This window comes from Pituophis catenifer, unplaced genomic scaffold (genome assembly GCF_029215685.1).
Source record: "Pituophis catenifer annectens isolate HBS135680 unplaced genomic scaffold, rPitCat1.0.hap2 SCAF_1, whole genome shotgun sequence".
NCBI classification, from domain to species: Eukaryota; Metazoa; Chordata; class Lepidosauria; order Squamata; family Colubridae; genus Pituophis; species Pituophis catenifer.
In genome coordinates, this window is record NW_027256881.1 from 333,691,213 (window position 1) to 333,709,754 (window position 18,542).

General features: G+C 43.7%; 1 protein-coding gene across 1 annotated transcript in view; it reads left to right on the forward strand.

Annotated features, from left to right (window-relative positions):
- Window positions 1–961: 961 nt before the first annotated feature.
- YJEFN3 (YjeF N-terminal domain containing 3) overlaps window positions 962–18,542 on the forward strand; it is a 34,107-nt gene continuing 16,526 nt past the window's right edge. The window contains exons 1-3 of the mRNA XM_070931777.1: window positions 962–1,086; window positions 12,864–12,972; window positions 17,739–17,849. Coding sequence (XP_070787878.1) covers window positions 1,022–1,086; window positions 12,864–12,972; window positions 17,739–17,849 — 285 coding nt within the window. The 5' untranslated portion in view covers window positions 962–1,021. The remainder of the gene's footprint in view (window positions 1,087–12,863; window positions 12,973–17,738; window positions 17,850–18,542) is intronic.

Genomic DNA, 18,542 nt, shown 5'->3' on the forward strand with positions numbered 1-18,542 from the left:
TGATGGCAACCAGGGCTCTGCCTCTAAGCAATGCAGTCTCACTTTATGACCGCTTAACGGCAGAAATCCCACTCCCAAACAATAAGTTGAGGATTACTTATATTAGAAAATTGAACTCTTGCTTCTGATAATTGTCATCCAGGTTGGTGCTGTTGGGAGTTGGAGTACATCTTTGATTTAGACCTGGAGGATTACTGCCTGAAAATATGTGTTTTCTGATGGTCTTAGGCAACCCCTGTGAAAGGGTCGTTCGACCCCCAAAGGGGTCCCGACCCACAGGTTGAGAACCACTGCCCTAGGCCAACGTAGGATTCAATATGATGGTCTAAGTGGCGCTTGTATCTTATTTTCATTAAAAAAAAAAAGTTATGGTTTGAAAAACCTGGACAACTTTCCAAGACCACCCCATAAACTAGAGGTCTCCTGGGCATCTGCTATTCTACCTTCTCTTCCAGATCTTCCTTGCCAGCCTGAGTCAGAGAGCAGAGAACAGTATTTCTCAACCTTGGTAGCTTGAAGATGGGTGGACGTCAACTCCCAGAAACCCCCAGCCAGCAGCACTGGCTGGGGGTTTCTGGGAGTTGACGTCCACCCATCTTCAAGCTTCCAAGGTTGAGAAACACTGGTGTAGAAGATAAGCCACCCTAATCCCCCCTCCTTTGAGAACAGAAAGAGTTAACCACTCCTCCCCCCCCAGCTCTGCTTTTCCATTGGGTGACTGCAAATCTTTCTCTCCCCCCCTCCCCTCTGTGATTTATGTTCTTTGGAAGAGCCAACCAATCAAGCTTCATCGTGCTCCTGGGGTGCCCCACATTGGCGAAACTGCCAGCTGGGGAAAAATTGTTACCGCTGCCCATTTCATTTAATCTCTTCTCATTACTTCTCTCCCATCTTCTGTCAGCCCAAGAGGAGAGACAGGAGGAAGCTGTGTGGAGGGTCTTTTTGGGGGTGGGGGGTGGGAAAGCAGGGTCCCCCAGGTGTAAACTTGGTAAACCAGCCTCTCTTCCCTCCCTTCCTTGCCATGGAGAAACCCACTTGCAATTCGACGCACAGCAAGAAGGCGATCCAACCCCTTCATTATCTCAGGTAAGTGGCTGGGCACTGAAAAGGGGGTGAACCATTGCCATGTCTTCCCCTCCCGGCAGGACTCCTGTGCCTGCTGGGATGGGGGGCAGAGGTGAGTCACCCCTGTGCCCGTTTTTTTTTTCTGAGTTGAAAGGAACAGCCTTAGTTTGGATGCTAATTGTCCCAGGCAAAGCCAGTGTGGGAGAATCCTAGCTAGAAAGGAGCGTTCAGACACCAACTGGGTTATTGAGTTGCCAACTGATGGAAACAAGAGTTGGGCCAAAGAGGGAAACCCAGCCTGTGAATGTTGCACCCTATTCGCATAGGGGGAGGAAGAATGTTATTTTTGGGGGGTTGCTGAGCAAGGATGGATAATATAGCTTGGGGTTTTAAATTGGGAGGCTGATTAATTTAATTTATTTTTAGTTATCTTAACTTTTATATTGTATGTTATTTTAATTTTCGGCTGTTCACCGCCCTGAGTCCCTTCGGGGAGAAGGGCGGTATATAAATTCAATAAATAATAATAATAAAAAAAATAATGCAGTGGCTGAGATGAACGAAGAGCGAAATTGTTGCTAGCTCCTCCAATACAAATGAGCAAATCAGAAAAACATGATAGTACTAGTGCTGACCCATCCTTCTTTTCCCCCACCCACCCACCCCCCAACTTCCCCCCTCCCCACATGCAGTTGCATGCTGCAAGTGTCATTATTGTACAGCGGATAACATTTTCGAGTAGGACCGGGGAGATCCCTGCTTACCCCCTAAGTTTGTTGTTGAGTTTGGGGACCATCCCCACCTGACTAGGCTGTGCAGAGTAGAAAGGAAGGATGGGGACTAAAAATAAACCGGTTAAGTCTCTTTTGCACACCTGATACGCATTTTGGCTGCACCTTCATGAGCGCCGCACGGCGCAGAGCAGAAGGATGCAGCGGTCGCTGTTTGCAAGTTTTCTTTCTCTGCCTCGGTCCACAAGCACATTCTCAAAAAACTCTAACCCCCCCACCCAGCAGTGAGAAGAGGAGGTGGGGGTTTTAACACCCCTTCCTTCCCCCATTTCCTGGAGCAGGAATGGCAACCAAAATTGTTCCACCCTCTTTGCAATTTGACAGTGGAGTTGTGTGAATAGCTTGGTGTACCCCTTTGCCACCGATCACCATAGTGACCATCAGGGAGCGAAATGTGGGTGGTGAGGTGTGCAAGGAAGGGGGGGGCATTTTCCTTCCCTCGGTTAACGGTTTGATTGCTGGCGAAGGCTGGCATCCTTCTGAATCCAAGCTTATAACGTCGGTTTTAATTTGACTGCTGGCTAGAATTTTAGTCTTCCACGGATTTCCCAGAATAAGAGGTTTCAAACCAGGAAGAAAAAAAAACCTGTAACGAGGGGTGAAAAAACTGAAAAGAAAAGATCTTCCAAGGGAGGAGAAAAAAGGATGGATGCCCCAAAGCACATGCATTTATATAGAAAAGGGCCAATGCACTTTCATGCATTTAGAAATCTCTAGGTTCTTTGCAGGACTGCCGTTTGCAAGAGGGCACAGCCGACTCTAAAGAATTCTCTGCCACTGAATCGTCTTGACAACAAAGCGTGAGGAAGATTCCTTTTTAGGAGAATTTATAAGATAGGATTCCCTGCTTTTGCTCCAAAATGGGGGTGGGGGGGTAAGAAACCCACTCGATATATACTCACAATCCTACAAAATAGCTTCTAGGGCTCAGGGAAGGAGACAATGTGGTGGAAGTTTCCTTTTTTAAAAATAAAAATGAAGTGTTGCCATTATGATGAGCAGCACGGGGATTAAATATCCAGAGGTAGAGAGAACCAGTGGCTTTAGGGCAAACAGAAGTCACCAGGATCTGCTTGTGCGCTGCTGTATTGTTTGAATCAGATTAGTTCTCTTGAACAAAATCCTCCTGTTTCCCCGTTACTGTAGCAACAGATCCAAAGGATCCATCAAGCTGGGAAGCTTGTTTTTTGGAGAGTCTCTTTCAGAAAGAAAAAGAGGGGGAAAAGTCTCTGGAAGTGCTTTCCAGCAAAGTGCCAACAATTCTTTTCCAATTGCATAGGCCGGGGATTATGGGAATGAAAGTCAGATAAGGGAAAACAGTGTAAAAATGAACATTAATGCAAGTAGGCTTTCATTCATGATCACAATTGGGACCAGAATTTCTGTTGATAAGCAAAGCAGTTGTTAAGTGAGTCGCAGCTGATTTTACCACCTTTTTTTGTCAGTGTTGTTAAGTGAATCTGGTGGTAGTTAAGCAAATCCAGCTTCTCCCATTGACCTTGCTTGTCAGAAGCTGGCTGGAAAAGTCATAAATCGTGATTGCAACCATTGTAAGTACATGCCAATTGCCAAGCACCTGAATTTTGGTCACCTGACCTTGGGGGTGTCGCAACTGTCATAAGTACGAGGAGCAGTCATAAGTCACTTTTTCATTGCTGTTGTAACTTTGAATCATCACTAACTGAATTAGAGGTGGGTTTCAGCAGGTTCTGACCAGTTCTGGAGAACCGGTTGCGGAAATTTTGAGTAGTTCGGAGAACCGGTAGTCAAAATTCTGACTGGCCCCGCCCGCATCTATTCTCTGCCTCCCGAGTCCCAGCTGATCGGGAGGAAATGGGGATTTTACAGTATCCTTCCCCTGGAGTGGGGTGGGAATGGAGATTTTGCAGTATCCTTCCCCTTGAGTGGGGTGGGAATGGAGATTTTACAGTATCCTTCCCCTGCCATGCCCACTAAGCCATACCACATCCACCAAGCCACACCCACAGAACCGGTAGTAAAAAATTTTGAAACCCACCACTGAACTGAACGGTTAAAAGTCTGTAGAGATTCTCAGTCATCCAGGTCATGGTTATCCCCAAAGTGCTTTTTTTCAGGAGGCTGCTGGACTTTCTTGTTTTTTCTTTGAAGATCTTTCGCTTCTCATCCAAGAAGCTTCTTCAGCTCTGACTGGATGGTGGGGAATGGAAGGATTCGAAAAGGATTCAAAGAAAAAACAAGAAAGCCCAATTGCTTCCTAAAAAAGGACCTTTGGGACAACCATGACCTGGATGACTGAGAATCTCTACAGACTTTCATATCATACATGGACTAACTAGATTTCTCCTAGATAAATAAAACACAATTAAATATGAATGTTAAAAGTATCTCTGTTAAAATACCAATGTCTAGGCCCGTGATGGCAAACCTATGGCACGGGTGCCACAGGTGGCACGTGGAGCCATATCTGTGGGCACGCGAGCATTGCCCTAGCTCAGCTCCAGTGTGTATGTGCGTGCCGGCCAGCTGACTTTTGGGCCTTCCGGTCCCACCGGAAGTTGGGAAACGGGCTGTTTCCAACCTCCGAAGGGACTCCACGGGGGTGGGGAAGGCTGTTTTTGCTCTCCCTAGGCTCAAAGAAAGCCTTTGGTGCCTCAGGAGAGTGAAAAACGGGCCTACCGGGCCCACCGGGCCATCACGTGCCAAAAGCGGAGGGAGTGGAGTGTGTGTCATACATGCATTGTATTATGGGTGTGGGCACACGCATGCATGACCCCTCTGTGCTCCCCCCACTTTTGGACACGACGGCAAAAAGGTTAGCCATCCCTGGTCTAGGCCATCTAACCATTGAAGCGCAGCATTGTTTATATGAAAAAAAATCAGATACTAGACCAGTATATGCCCTCAGCTTACAGCCAGTTATAATGTGATCTACAGCAGTGCCCTCCCCCAACCATTTGGGTCCCAGGGACGGGTTCTGTGGAAGGTGGTTTTTCTGTGGACTGGTGTGTGTGTGGGTTTTTTGTGCTGCCTGGATCCCACGCCTGCACGAATGGGGCTTTGCTTGCTTGTGCAGCCTGGTTCCTAGTGGGCCGTGGACCAATGCCGGTCCATGCACGGGGGTTGGAGACTCCGATCTACAGTTGGCGTGGGACCCCACAGTCACACTAAGAGGATACTGTGCCCCATTTATACAGGGGGTCCTGGCAGACGCTGTGTGAGGTGCATATACAGGTACATATTATTATTATTATTATTATTATTATTATTATTATTATTATTAGTTAATCTTTAGTGAGATTCACAGCCTTTGAGGCTGGTTAATAGCTCAGCAGCTCGAGTCCTAACCAAGGACCTAGGAACCGTTAACGTATCGTCGGAGGATGTAAGCTGTTCCGAGTAAGGTGGATGTTCAAGTCCGGCAAATTTAGAATTTGTAAATAGCGGGGTAGCCCTTTGGGTATTGCTCCAAGGGCTCCAATTACAATCGGGACAACACACGATTTCTTTTTCCACAGTCGCTCAACTTCAATTTGCAAATTCCGGTACTTTGTGATTTTTTCTTGCTGCTTATCTTCAATCCGTGCATCACCAGGTATTGCAATGTCAATGAACCATACTTGAATATACCATACCATTATTATTATTATTATTATTATTATTATTATTATTATTATTATTATTATATTGGTTAATCTTTAGTGAGATTCACAGCCTTTGAGGCTGGTTAATAGCTCAGCAGCTCGAGTCCTAACCAAGGACCTAGGAACTGTTAAGGTATCGTCGGAGGATGTAAGCTGTTCTGAGTAAGGTGGTTTTTTGTAGAGTCAAAATGTTCAAGTCCGGCAAATTTAGAATTTCTAAATAGCGGGGTAGCCCTTTGGGTATTGCTCCAAGGGCTCCAATTATTATTTGATCCAATTATTAGTTGAATTTATATGCCGCCCTTCTCCGGAGACTCAGGGCGGCTTACAATGTGTTAAGCAATAGCCTTCATACTTTTGTATATACCTGCTTAGTAGGGCTTTTGCCCCCCCCCCCAACAGCAGTGTTCTTTTTTATACAAAGTCAGCTTATTGCCCCCACAATACGGGTCTTCATTTTACCTACCTCGAAAGGATGGAAGGCTGAGTCAATCTTGAGCCTGGTGAGATTTGAACTTGCAGTAATTGCAGGCAGCTGGTGCTAGTTAACAGCACTTTAGCCTGTGCGCCACCAAGGCTCTTACTGTCTGTCAAATTTCAGTTTGCTATTTCTTGCAAAGTTCTGTAAGCTCCCAAGGCTTTTTAATTAGAAATATTAACGTAGGCGTAATATTGGCTAAATAGAAAACATGCAGTGTGCATAATCCAACCAACAGCTCTGCACATTCTGTACATTCCCTCCGGCCCTTCATGGGGAATGATAAATATTGTGCATAAAAAAAGAGAAATATGCTTACAGGTAATCCTCGACTTACGACCATTTGTTTAAAAATCATTCTAAGTTACGACGGCGTTGAAAAAAGTGACTTGAGGCTAGTCCTCACTTGATTGTTGTAGCATGTTTGCAGTAACATCAGTGGTGGGTTTCAAAATTTTTTACTACCGGTTCTGTGGGTATGGCTTGGTGGGAGTGGCATGGCATGGTGGCCGTGACCGTGGCTTGGCGAGTGTGGCAGGGGAAGGATACTGTAAAATCTCCATTCCGTCCCCACTCCAGGGGAAGGTTACTGCAAAATCCCCACTTCCTCCCGATCAGCTGGGACTTGGGAAGCAGAGAATAGATGGGGGCGGGGCCAGTCAGAATTTTTACTACCAGTTCTCCAAACTACTCAAAATTTCCGCTAACAGTTCCCCAGAACCTGCTGAAACCCACCTCTGTGTAACATGGTCAAAATTTGACCACATGGAAACCAGCCTGTATTTAGTACAGTTGTGGGCCTCCTGGGGGTCATCTGATCTCCATTTGTGACCTCTCTAGGGAGCTTCCGATGAGTAAAATCAGTGGGGACACTGGATTTGCTTAACAGCCGTCTGACTTACCTAATAACTGTGGCAAAAAAAAGATTGCAAAATCAGGTGCAGTTCACTTAACAAGCCCATCGCTTAGCAATGGAAGTGCCATCTTAGTTGTGGTCGTAAGTCGAGGACTACCTGTACTTCCCAGTTAACTTCTGTCCCTCTAGGAAGCCTTGATGAATGTGCATATATCTCTGATACATTTTGTCCATAATGCAGGCAGAGTGCAGATTCCCTGGTTAACATATAATCTCCAGGAAATGTAACAACAAATTGCTGCAGGCTGGTTTTTCCGAGAGTGAGCAGGTTATAAATGCAATAAATAAATAATTGGTTTTGCCTCAGGCAGAGAAGTAAGAACCACAGTAAACTCTGCAGTCTTTAACCAACCTCCAGTATCTCCTCTACCTCCTCTCATTCAGCTAAATAGCAGAGAAGGAACATCCATGACTACTGTGTTTCCCCGAAAATAAGACCCTGTCTTATATTTTTTTGAACCCTGAAATAAGCGCTTGGCCTTATTGCCATGCGCTCAAAAGCCTGATTGGGTTTATTATTATGAGAGGATGCCTTATTTTGGGGGAAACAGGGTAGCACCAGAGGTGAAATGCTCCCGGTTTGGACCGGATTGCCCGATCCGGTAGCAATGGAGGCGGGTGGTTCGGAGAACCGGTAGCAAAAATCCCTGCCCCCCCTCATGCCCAGCTGAGCCGTGCAATCATCAGAGACTTTTTTTTTTACTTTTAAAAGCATTTTTTCTACAACCTCTTCGGCCAAAGAGGTTGTAGGAAAAAAAATGCCTTTAAAAGCCTCTGACGATCCCAGCTGAGTTGCCTGATCGTCAGAGGCTTTTAAAAGCATTTTTTTCTGCAACCTCTTAAGTTTGTAGAAAAAATGCTTTTAAAAGTTAAAAAAACAAAAGTTGGCCACACCCACCCAGTCACATTACCCCCACCACCATCAAGCCAGGCCCATGGAACCGGTAGTAACGAATTTTACATTTCACCACTGGGTAGCACTTTAAAAAAAAAAACCCTACTGTTTAGGGATGCCTTGCCTGTCATCTGGACAATGTGCAGAATTTGAACCATCTGAGTGAAGAGATAAGATTTCATCTTTTGTTCCTGAAGCAAAAGACCTGATGCTTAGAGGGGGGGGGGGAAACAAGTTTCTTTTTCTGCTCTAATGTCTTAATGTTGTGAAAGGTGGAAGGAAAGATAAGAAGAAGATGACCAGCAGCAATTTGAACGGACTCAGTTACAGTGACGGCGGGAGCACCGATAAGGGACTAGATCCGTGATGGCGAACCTATGGCACGCGTGCCACAGGTGGCACGTGGAGCCATATCTGAGGGCACACGAGCATTGCCCTAGCTCAGCTCCAGCGCACATGTACGTGCCGGCCAGCTAATTTTCTGGCCTTCCGGGCCCACCGTTTCCAGCCTCTGGAGGGCCTCCAGGGGGCTGGTGAAGGTCGTTTTTGCCCTCCCCAGGCTCCAAGAAAGCCTCTGGAGCCTGGGGAGGGCAAAAAACAGGCCTACTGGGCCCACCGTGCCATCGCGTGCCAAAAGTGGGGGGAGCGCAGGGGTGGGGCACATTGAATTATGGGTGAGGGCATGGGAGCGCGTGACCCCCCCCACTCCTCCCGCTTTTGGCACACGATGGCAAAAAGGTTAGCCCTCACTGGACTAGATAGATCGTCAGGGAGAAAATCTTTCTGTGTGGTTGCTAAGAGTTGGACTGACTTGATGGCACATAATTAATCTGCCAGTCAGTTAGTCAGTCAATCAATTACTCTGCTTAGTTGGTCATCGCAGAAAATAGCTGAGAAGAAGGAGACGGATGGTTTTCATCTGCTGCTTTGCCCCTTTCTTGCCACCTCAGTTGGCCTTTACGGAACAGCTGTGTAGGTGGAAAGAAAGGGGGGGGAAGGAGGAGGATGTGTGTACCTTTTGTGACTCCATTCTCACACATGCATGCATGTATCATTTTCATTCAATTCTTTAATATTAATGCACTTCCTACGGCATATCCACTTATTCGCAAACGAGTCAAATTAACCTTGCTCAAAAGCCAGCTCAGCACACTCTGAAAATCTAGCTGCAAGGTTGGGTTGAGCAACTGGCAATTGCATGTCTTCCCTCCCTCGATGTTGAAGCCATTAGTGTTAGCCTTCCAAGGTAGACCAGACAAGAAACATAACCAGCTGAGGTAATTCTACTTTATTGTAAGGCTATATATTAATGGAATCTTGCAAGTCTGAAAGTACAAATCTCCCAGTGACACTTTTCACAGCCAGATAAGTTTTTTTTTTAAATTTGATTTATATGCTGCCCTTCTCCGGAGACCCAGGGCGGCTTACAATGCGTTAAGCAATAGCCTTCATACTTTTGTATATTTTTACAAAGTCAGCTTATTGCCCCCACAAACTGGGTCCCCAATTTACCTACCTTAGAAAGGATGGAAGGCTGAGTCAACCTTGAGCCTGGCAAGATTGGAACTTACTAATTGCAGACAGCTGGAGTTAAATTACAATGCATTAGTCTGCTGAGCTATCCATCCAAGTTAGGGAGGATCGTCCCAAAGATGCTTTTCAAAAGGCAACTGGACTTACTTGGGTTTTTTTTCCCCTTGAAAACATTTCCCTTCTCATCCAAGAAGTTTCTTCAGTTCGGTCAGAACTAAAGAAGCTTCCTGGATGAGAAGTGAAATGTTTTCAAGGGGAAAAAAAAACCAAGTAAGTCCAATTGCCTTTTGGAAAAGCACCTTTTGGGATAACCATAACTTGAATGATTGAGCATCTCCATAGATTGTTAGGAAGATTCTTTCCGAGTTTCTTTCTCTGTTCATTGTGCAGCTGAGGATTTCCCCACTCTTATCTGTCCATTCCCTAGGCATCATCTCTTTCTCCAACTCCCAAGGTCTTTCCCGCATACCATGACAATTAGAGCTCCCTGAAACCATGATGGCTGAAAACTGACAGCACCACTTTTTGTGGTTCTGAATGGAAACTTCATGAAAACTATAGTGTAGACTTAAGAGAGATTTTGGGGTGGAAGTGGGGAAGGGGTGACGTTTAAGGGAGAAGAAGCAATAAACAAGCAGGGCCCTTAACATATTCAGCACCCCAGACACAGGAATATAGCCAGGTTTTTAGGGCCTTCTGAAAGGCTAATAGGATCGTGTCTTTCTGATTTCTGAAGGTTTGGTTAACTTATTCCTAAATAGCTGTTTTTCTTTCTTTTTTTTTTTTAATTTTATTTCGAATTTATGTACCGCACCTTCTCCCGAGGGACTCAGGGCAGTGTACAGCCAGATAAAAACATACAATACAAACATTAAAAACAAATAAAAAGATATATATTAATTTGGCCCCAATTTAAAATAACAAACCAATTAAAAATATTTTAAAAATATATTAAATTACCTCATAAATTACCTACATAAATTACCTCAAATACAGATCAACACCCTTTTTTATTTTTAAGCAATATGCACGTGTCTATTCTCTTCTGTTTCATTCTACCCACTTCCGTCCTCTTGGCCTTCCACCATCACATTTATGTTACCACTTAATCTCAGCCAGGGTGGATAAAAATCAATGGTGTTTTTAAAAAAATCAAAAAAATTGGATTTTTTTGATTTAAATCGGATTTTTTTATTTAAATCAGATTTTTTTGATTTTTATTGAATTTATTTTAATAAAAAACTTTTGGGGTAAAAATCTATCGTAAGATAGTTTTCTATTTAAGATACATAAATAATTTAGTTTATTCAGCATGAAATGGAGCTTAGTTATGTAGCACAAGGCTGTATATTCTGCAACACTGGGACTATCGGTGAGTCAACAGCGGGTCAAAGGAGTAGCAGAGATGACAGTTGCTCTTTAAAATTTATGATTTAAATCGAGTTGATTTAAATCAAGTCTTTTTACTAGTTTACATGATTTAAATCGACTCAATTTAAATCAAATCCACCCTGATCTCAGCACTTGTCTTCAGGCTAGTAGGCTCCTACCTCTGGCATGGTAGGCTCCTCTTATCTCTTCCTCCTCACAGTCTTTGACTTCTGCATCACTCAGTCTTGGCACCTTTTTGAAAGCTTGTGGTGTCCTCCTTGAGAAGTTCCTCAGTTCCACCATCCCCAAATCTCCCATAGGGAAAATCTATGACCGTGTTTCTCATCCTTGGCCACTTTAAGATGTGCAGATTTCAACTCCCAGAATTCCCCAGGCAGCTGGCTGGGGAACTCTGGGAGCTGAAGTCCGCACATCTTCAAGTTGCCAAGATTAAGAATTACCAATCTATGCACATGGATGGAATTAGGGCCAGAGGTTTCTCCTACGAGTTCTGGAAGGAAAGCAAACGCAGCCAGCTCGGGGGAATCATATTTTTGAGATCAATGAAGTAATCTTCACTCCCAGATTTCCATTAGATGCTTACATCTAGTAACTTGCACTTATTTAACTACTATGCTGTCTGTTCCCAAAGATTAGAACACCAGGAGCAGATCCTCAAGGCTTCCTCCAGACCCACCTCACTCCACTTTTCCTTTTAACCACCAACAATGGTGGTCAGTAATATGACCTTTTCTCTCTCCTTTCTGATCCCTTGGGTTGAATGAACTGATGTACGTGAACAATTCTTTCCATCCCTCACCCCCGGCCCTCACACCGCCTGCCAGGGCTTTTGGAGGCTGTGAGCCAGAAGTAGAACAATTGGAGCATTGTCTCCATTTTTGCCATGTACAAATTCCTGTCTGTGGCTTCTCTCATTCCAGAATGGAAAGCCCAGAGGTAACTCTAAGGGAAGAAACATGGGGTGAGGGGAACAGTCTGTACCCGTTTTTGTCTGGAAGCCAGATGACCTGATTTTGGCTTGTGCAATTAAAATGAATATATGTATAATGTATTCACACACACACATTGCACGCACACACACATACACAGCCAAACACTTTTTATTGCCTAAATGCAAGCCTAATTAAAAGGTCAGTCTGTACAGGTTGAACAAAGAAACATGACAGATTGAGGGCATGTATATAGGAGGGCAGCCATTGCTGCATTTTCACACAGCGGTAAATGCCCAACTGTTTCAATAAGGGGGTAAAAAAGTCTTCAGCTGTGTTATTTTAACATTCACTGAACAAAATTATTTTTGAACTATGGTGCTGGAGAAGACTCCTGCAAATCCCTTGGACTGCAACGCGATCAAACCGGTCGGTCCTAGAGGAGATCAACCCTGACTGCTCTTTAGAAGGACCGATCCTGAAGATGAAACTCAAATACTTTGGCCACCTAATGAGAAGGAAGGACTTACTGGAGAAGAGCCTAATGCTGGGAAAGATTGAGGGCAAAAGAAGAAGGGGATGACAGAGAATGAGGTGGCTGGATGGAATCACCAAAGCAGTAGGCGTGAGCTTAAATGGACTCCAGAGGATGGTGGAGGACAGGAAGGCCTTGGGAACATTGTCCGTGGGGTCGCGATAGGTTGGACACAACTTCACAACTAACAACAACAAAATTATATAGTATTGTATGTGAACATCTGGAGAGCTGGTGTAGAAATAGGTTATATACTGTAGGTAGTCCTCAACTTATCACAATTGAGCCCAACATTTCTCTTTGCTAAGCAAAACAGTTGCTGAGGGAATTTTGCTCCATTTTATGACCTTTCTTGTCACAGTTGTTAAGTAAATCACTGCAGTTCTTAATAGCATGGTTCTAGCAAGTGAATCTGGCTTCCCTGTTGACTTTGCTTGTCAGAAAGTCATAAAAGGTGATGATCACATAACCCCGGGACATTGCAACCGTCATAAATATGAGTCAGTCTAGTTACTGCCTATTGTTTGTTCTTGCATCTGGAATTTAGATGTAAACTATAGTACCTCAGAATGTGGACATTCCATCAGGTAATTTGGTAAGAAATTCATCAGCGCTTGGATTACAGCCTAGCTTTTGAAACAACGTGCAAATGGAATTTTCAGGAGAAATGTAACTGTGGTTTCCCCTCCTCTTCCTTCTTCTGCAGCCGAGCGGAAGCCACATCTATTGAGAAGGAGCTGCTAGAAGAGTTTAAATTTGGCCATCAGCAGTTAATTGAGATCTGGGGTCATGCATCTGCCATGGCAGTGACCAAGGTGAGTTCATAGTATCCACGATAGCCAATGAATGTTTTCCAGATTATCAAATATAATGTAAGGAACCTCATTATCAAGAAACTGCTTCAAAGAATCTCAGTTGGCTGCTGGATAGCTGGACATCTGGATCTAAGTTAGACTTTCCCAACTTCAGCAACTTTAAGATGGGTGGACTTCAACCAGGGGTGGGCTGCTGGGGGGTTCACAGGGGTTCTGGAGAACCTCTAGCTGAGATTCTGTGCAGTTTGGAGAACCCCCAAATCCCACTCCTGGCTGGCCCCGCCCACCCCTCCCCTCACAGGAGTCCCCAAATGGTCTGTTTGGATGCAGGTAAGTGCAGGGCGCACACGGAGACTCGGGGAGGGCAAAAAACAGGCCTACCAGAAGTTCGGGAAGGCCAGAAATGGGCCTGTTTCTGGCCTCCAGAGGGCTTCCGGAATCTGGGGAGACCGTTTTTGCCCTCCCGGAGGCTCGAGAAAAACCTCCGGAACCTGGGGAGGGCAAAAACGCCCCCCCCCATGGTGCAGGAGATTGACTAGGCCATGCCCACCATGGCCATGCGCATCCAGCAACCGGGCAGAGAACCCGTTGCAAAAATTTTTGAAGCCCACCCCTGACTTCAACTCCCAGATTTCCCCAGCCAGTCGGTCAACTTCCTTTCTGGAAGCTGAAGTCCACATATTTTAAGGGGGAGGTGAGATTGAGAAGCACCAATCAAGGAAACAGCAACAGTGATTTCAGGCCAGGGTGATGGCGGAAATAGCTTTAGGTTTAAGAAGAAAAGTGACTGCATGTAGATAGAAAAGAATATTTGGATTTTTCTGTGGCAATCAATTTTTATTTCTTTACAGGTAGACCTTGACTTATAACCACAATTGGGGTCAGAATTTCCCATTGCTAAGCAAGGCAGTTGTTAATTGAGCCGTGCCTGATTTTACAAGCTTTTTTTGCCAAGGTTGTTAAGTGAATCACAGTAGCTGTTAAGTAAATCATGAGATCATTAAGCAAATCTGTCTTCCCCCATTGACTTCGCTGGTTGGAAGCTGTCTGGGAACGTTACCAATGACAATCATATCCCCAGGATGCAACCATCGTAAATACATGCCATTTCCCAGTGCCCAAATTTTGATCACAAGTCTATGGAAATGCCACAATGGTTGTAAGTGTGAAAACCGGTTGTAAGTCACTTTTTTTTTTAGTGCTGTTGTAACTTTGAATGGCCATGAAACAAATAGTTGTAAGTTGAGGACTACTTGTGTATCCTCCTAGTTCTGAATCCATGTTCCTTTGCTCTGTGCAATGTTCCTATCCCCTTGGATAAAATGTTCTAAAAATAATCTGAGGACTGGAGGAAACACAAACTGCAATTGCATTTTCCTCAGTTTCATAAAGCAAACAAAGAACACATTAAAAAAGATTTTCAATGACTAATTGAGATTCTAAAACAGGTGCACAAAAAAGGCTTCTGGAATTTTTTCTGAACCTTTTAGCAGCAGCAGCAGCCGCCGCCATAAAGAGGCATCTCCAGTTTCCACTGCATTACAAAGCTTCTGCAATCATGTGCCTACACTTTTCTTTCTAGGACCTAATCAAGGTTTATGCCTGTATGTGAGGATCTAATCAAGGCAGGTGTAGCATCAGTGTGGTGTGTGCTTGTGCAATGCATGTGCACTGGGAAAGCAAGGTTTGGGCTGCGTTTACTATTTTTGGTCACATGACTATAAGTGAGAGGGCTTGAAGCGATCAACAAAATCCCAAGCCACACCCAACCACTGCTGTCAGAGAGAGGCATTGATAATTCCTAGACTAGTTCCTGGACTAGTTCTTCCTCAAATTTAGCAACTTTTAAGACACGTGTCAGGCCTGGAAGCCATCTTTTTCATTGGATCTTCAGGCCTGCCACCTTTACTACTGTGGGAAACTGGGAGGAGGGAATAGTGTGGAGACAGGGTGATATATAGTCATAATAACATTCCTTTCCAAGAGAGTCAAGGACATCTTGCCCTGCACCTGGAGGGGTATGGCTGGGAGGCATCTCCAGTTGGGACGGTGCTCTGATTGGACCATGTGATGGACTTGTGGGTGTTGGGCAGGGACTTGAACTTTCCTTTGGGTGGGAAAAACATGGAAACTTTCAGATTCGGGTTTTCCCAGATGTGCCAATATGACATCTCTAATAAAATGGAACTTTGAGGAACTTCAGGCCTCGGAGTCTTATTTCGTTGGGGGTGTTTCTTGGAACTCTGACAACATGTGAACTTCAGCTCCCAGAATTCCCCAGCAGGGCATTGACAAGTTGGAGAAACACTGCTCTAGAGCAGGGGTGGGCAACTGTGGCCCTTTTACAACCTGTGGACTTCAATTTCAGAATTCCTGAGACAGGCAAGCTGTCTCAGGAATTCTGGGAGTTGAAGTCCACAGGTTGTAAAAGGACCACAGTTGCCCACCCCTGCTCTAGACTGATCTACCCCATTTTTAAACTTACTGTTTAAAATGTTTACCTCATTTTTAAACTTACTGTTGCCAATTTTCCTCCATACAGCAAATCTAGTCCACTTCAGGAGCGGTGGTCAAAACAATTCTTATTCAACTCTTGTGCATGACTGTGACCATTTACATATCATCACACTAATGTTCTCCTATGCTCTATATAATTTTACAAAATCTACTATGTGTTATTTCCCTTTTTTTCTATCTTCAATCCAATAATACCATTTATCCCATATTACGTAAAAGTCCGAATCCATCTGTCCTTCTAGTTCCAATGTCATTTTTTTAAATTAGATTTATATGCCGCCCTTCTCCGGAGACTCAGGGCGGCTTACAATGTGTTAAGCAATAGCCTTCATACTTTTGTATATTTTATACAAAGTCAGCTTATTGCCCCCACAAACTGGGTCCTCAATTTACCTACCTTAGAAAGCATGGAAGGCTGAGTCAACCTTGAGCTTGGGGAGATTCGAACTTGCAATAATTGCAGACAGCTGAATGTTAATAACAGGCTTTTAGTCTGTTGAGCTATCCAGGCTCCTAGAGATTTTATCCATCTCGGCACAATCTAATATCTTTCTAATTATTAAATCTTCGGAGAGTATGTTTGAACTTCTCCAACATTGCGCAAATGCCAATCTTGCCGCCGTTGTCATATGTAGAATAATATATGTTGTTGTTTTTTCATATTTCTTTTTCATTATTCCTAGAAGAAACAATTCTGGTGTATATTCTATCTGGAAACCTGTTGCTTCCTGTATCCAACTATGTATTTTCATCCAATATTTTTTTGTTTCGGAGCATAACTACCACGTGTGAAAGAAGATACCTTGCTTTTGTCCACATTTCGAACAATTGGGGTTTAAATATGGATATATTTTTGCCAGTCTAGAGAGTGCCAAGTACCATAAAACCTCTGTTTTTAATCATCTCTTGAAGCCTACAAAGTAGGGGTTATTGGATTTTGGAGGGAGAGGCAGGGAAAGCTGTAGCCTTGATCCTGTCAGAGAATGACAGTGTGTTGTTTTTTTCTGTACAGGATACAGAAACTGCGAGAACAAAATTGGAGGATACGTAGCATTGGCAAAGTTGTCAGTTTATATATCCATAACAGAAGCTAACTCAATTTAAGCATGAATAGCTCCCATGGATGCAACACAGAGCAAGACAAATTGAGACATTTGGAGCATGATTTCTAGGAAGACGGTCGTGATGAGACCAATAAAAAATAATAGATGACATGATTTAAACAGATATTAGCTGCAACCCACAGCACTCAATGCCCATTGCAAAGTACAAATATTTAGGTCAGCAGTTGGGAAACAAATGGAAGGGAAGGGAAGACAGCATCACTACAGAAATCTATTTTAAAAAATCAAAAAAAATTGCTGTAATCTTTCAGGGAAAAAAAGATGTATTGGGAAACTGCTACAGGTAGTCCTCTACATACAGTCATTCATTTAGTGACCATTCAAAGTCACAACCCCACTGAAGAAAGTGACTTATTACTATTCTTCATATTTTACAACTGTTGCAGCATCCCCATGGTCACGTGATCAAATTCAGTTGCTTGGCAACTGGCATTTATTTATGATGTTCCCAGGGTCATGTGATCACTTTTTCAGACCCTCTGACAAGCAAAGTCAATAGGGAAGCAAGATTCACTGTTACTAACTTAATAACTGCAGTGATTCACTTAACAACTATGGCAAGGAAGGTCGTAAAATGGGGCCAAATGAATTTAACAACTGTCTCACTTAGCAACAGAAATTTGGGGCTCAGTTGTGGTCGTAAGTCGAGCCAAGCGTCCAACTTTTGATCACGTAACCACACAAACACTGCTATGGTTGTAAGTGTGAAAAACAGTCATAAGTCTCTTCAAATGGTCAGTAAACGAATGGTTATAAGTTGAGGATTACCTGGTATCCAGTCAGCATTGCAATAGCATCATCTGTGTAGCCAGGACTGGAGAATGTATAACTGGGTATCATCATTTATTTAATGGCATAATTCAATTTGTTATACTTCCTGATTCCCAACGACACTGGGAGACTTTTTCTCAATTTAATGAACTTCTTTCATCCGCTAAGTTGAAGAAATATATTATGTAGTTTGTGTGCTGTGAACTGTGTTGGAATTCTGCCCTCTTCCTGATCTAAGCTTTATTTTTAGGAACACTGTGAACCTGAACAATCTTCTTCTTTTCTTCTTCTTCTTTTTTTTTTTACTTGTCCACCTTCACTTGCTGGATTTTTTTTTTTGTTTGTTTGTTTCAGGTTTTCCCCAGGCAGTCTCTCTCAAAGAAGCAGCCGACACTATTGGTGATTTGTGGTTGTGAACAGAATGGGGCAATTGGCCTAGTATGTGCCCGGCATTTGCGTGTATTTGTAAGTATCCAACTAGCTCTGAATGCTGTGGGGATGGGCCATCTTTAGATCATGGAACTGATTTATTTATATCTTGCCTTTATTATTTTTATAAATAACTCAAGGTGGCGAACAGACCTATATATTGTCCTCCTTGTTCAGCCCCAGCTATGGACCCCAAAGAATGCAGCACACACATAGTCCATACAAACCTTAGTTTACTAATTAAGGACTACTAATGAGCTTTCTTAGTAGTTGTTCGAACACAAGTACAGTTGAAATCAGTCTTTTCTGAACAAGAGCTGTTAATTTAACTTCATTAACAGCCGACAAGCATCCAAAGAATAATAACTCAATTCTGAGGCACAGTATTTCAGATAACAATAATCTTACTGTGGTTGGCAGAATGCCCAGAAGCAATTTGCAGGAAAACTGACAAGAGAGAAGTAAGAGCCGATAAAATGTTTCTGGAATCAAGACGCGAAGGAATATGAATGAAGTTGTTTTCTGCAAATTGCATCCTTAAATAGGCTAGGGGAGTGGCCAATTAGCCCCAAGCCTTACTCTTGAGGAGATCTCCTCCTGAGGAGCCACTCCTGCCTTTTAACAGCTCTGCGCGCTTGTGCATCGAGAAGAGGCTCCTCTTCTTCCTCTTCACTTATGGGAGCTTCTGGAGATTCTGAAGGCCCTGGCTGAATCTCCGCCTCCAGCACC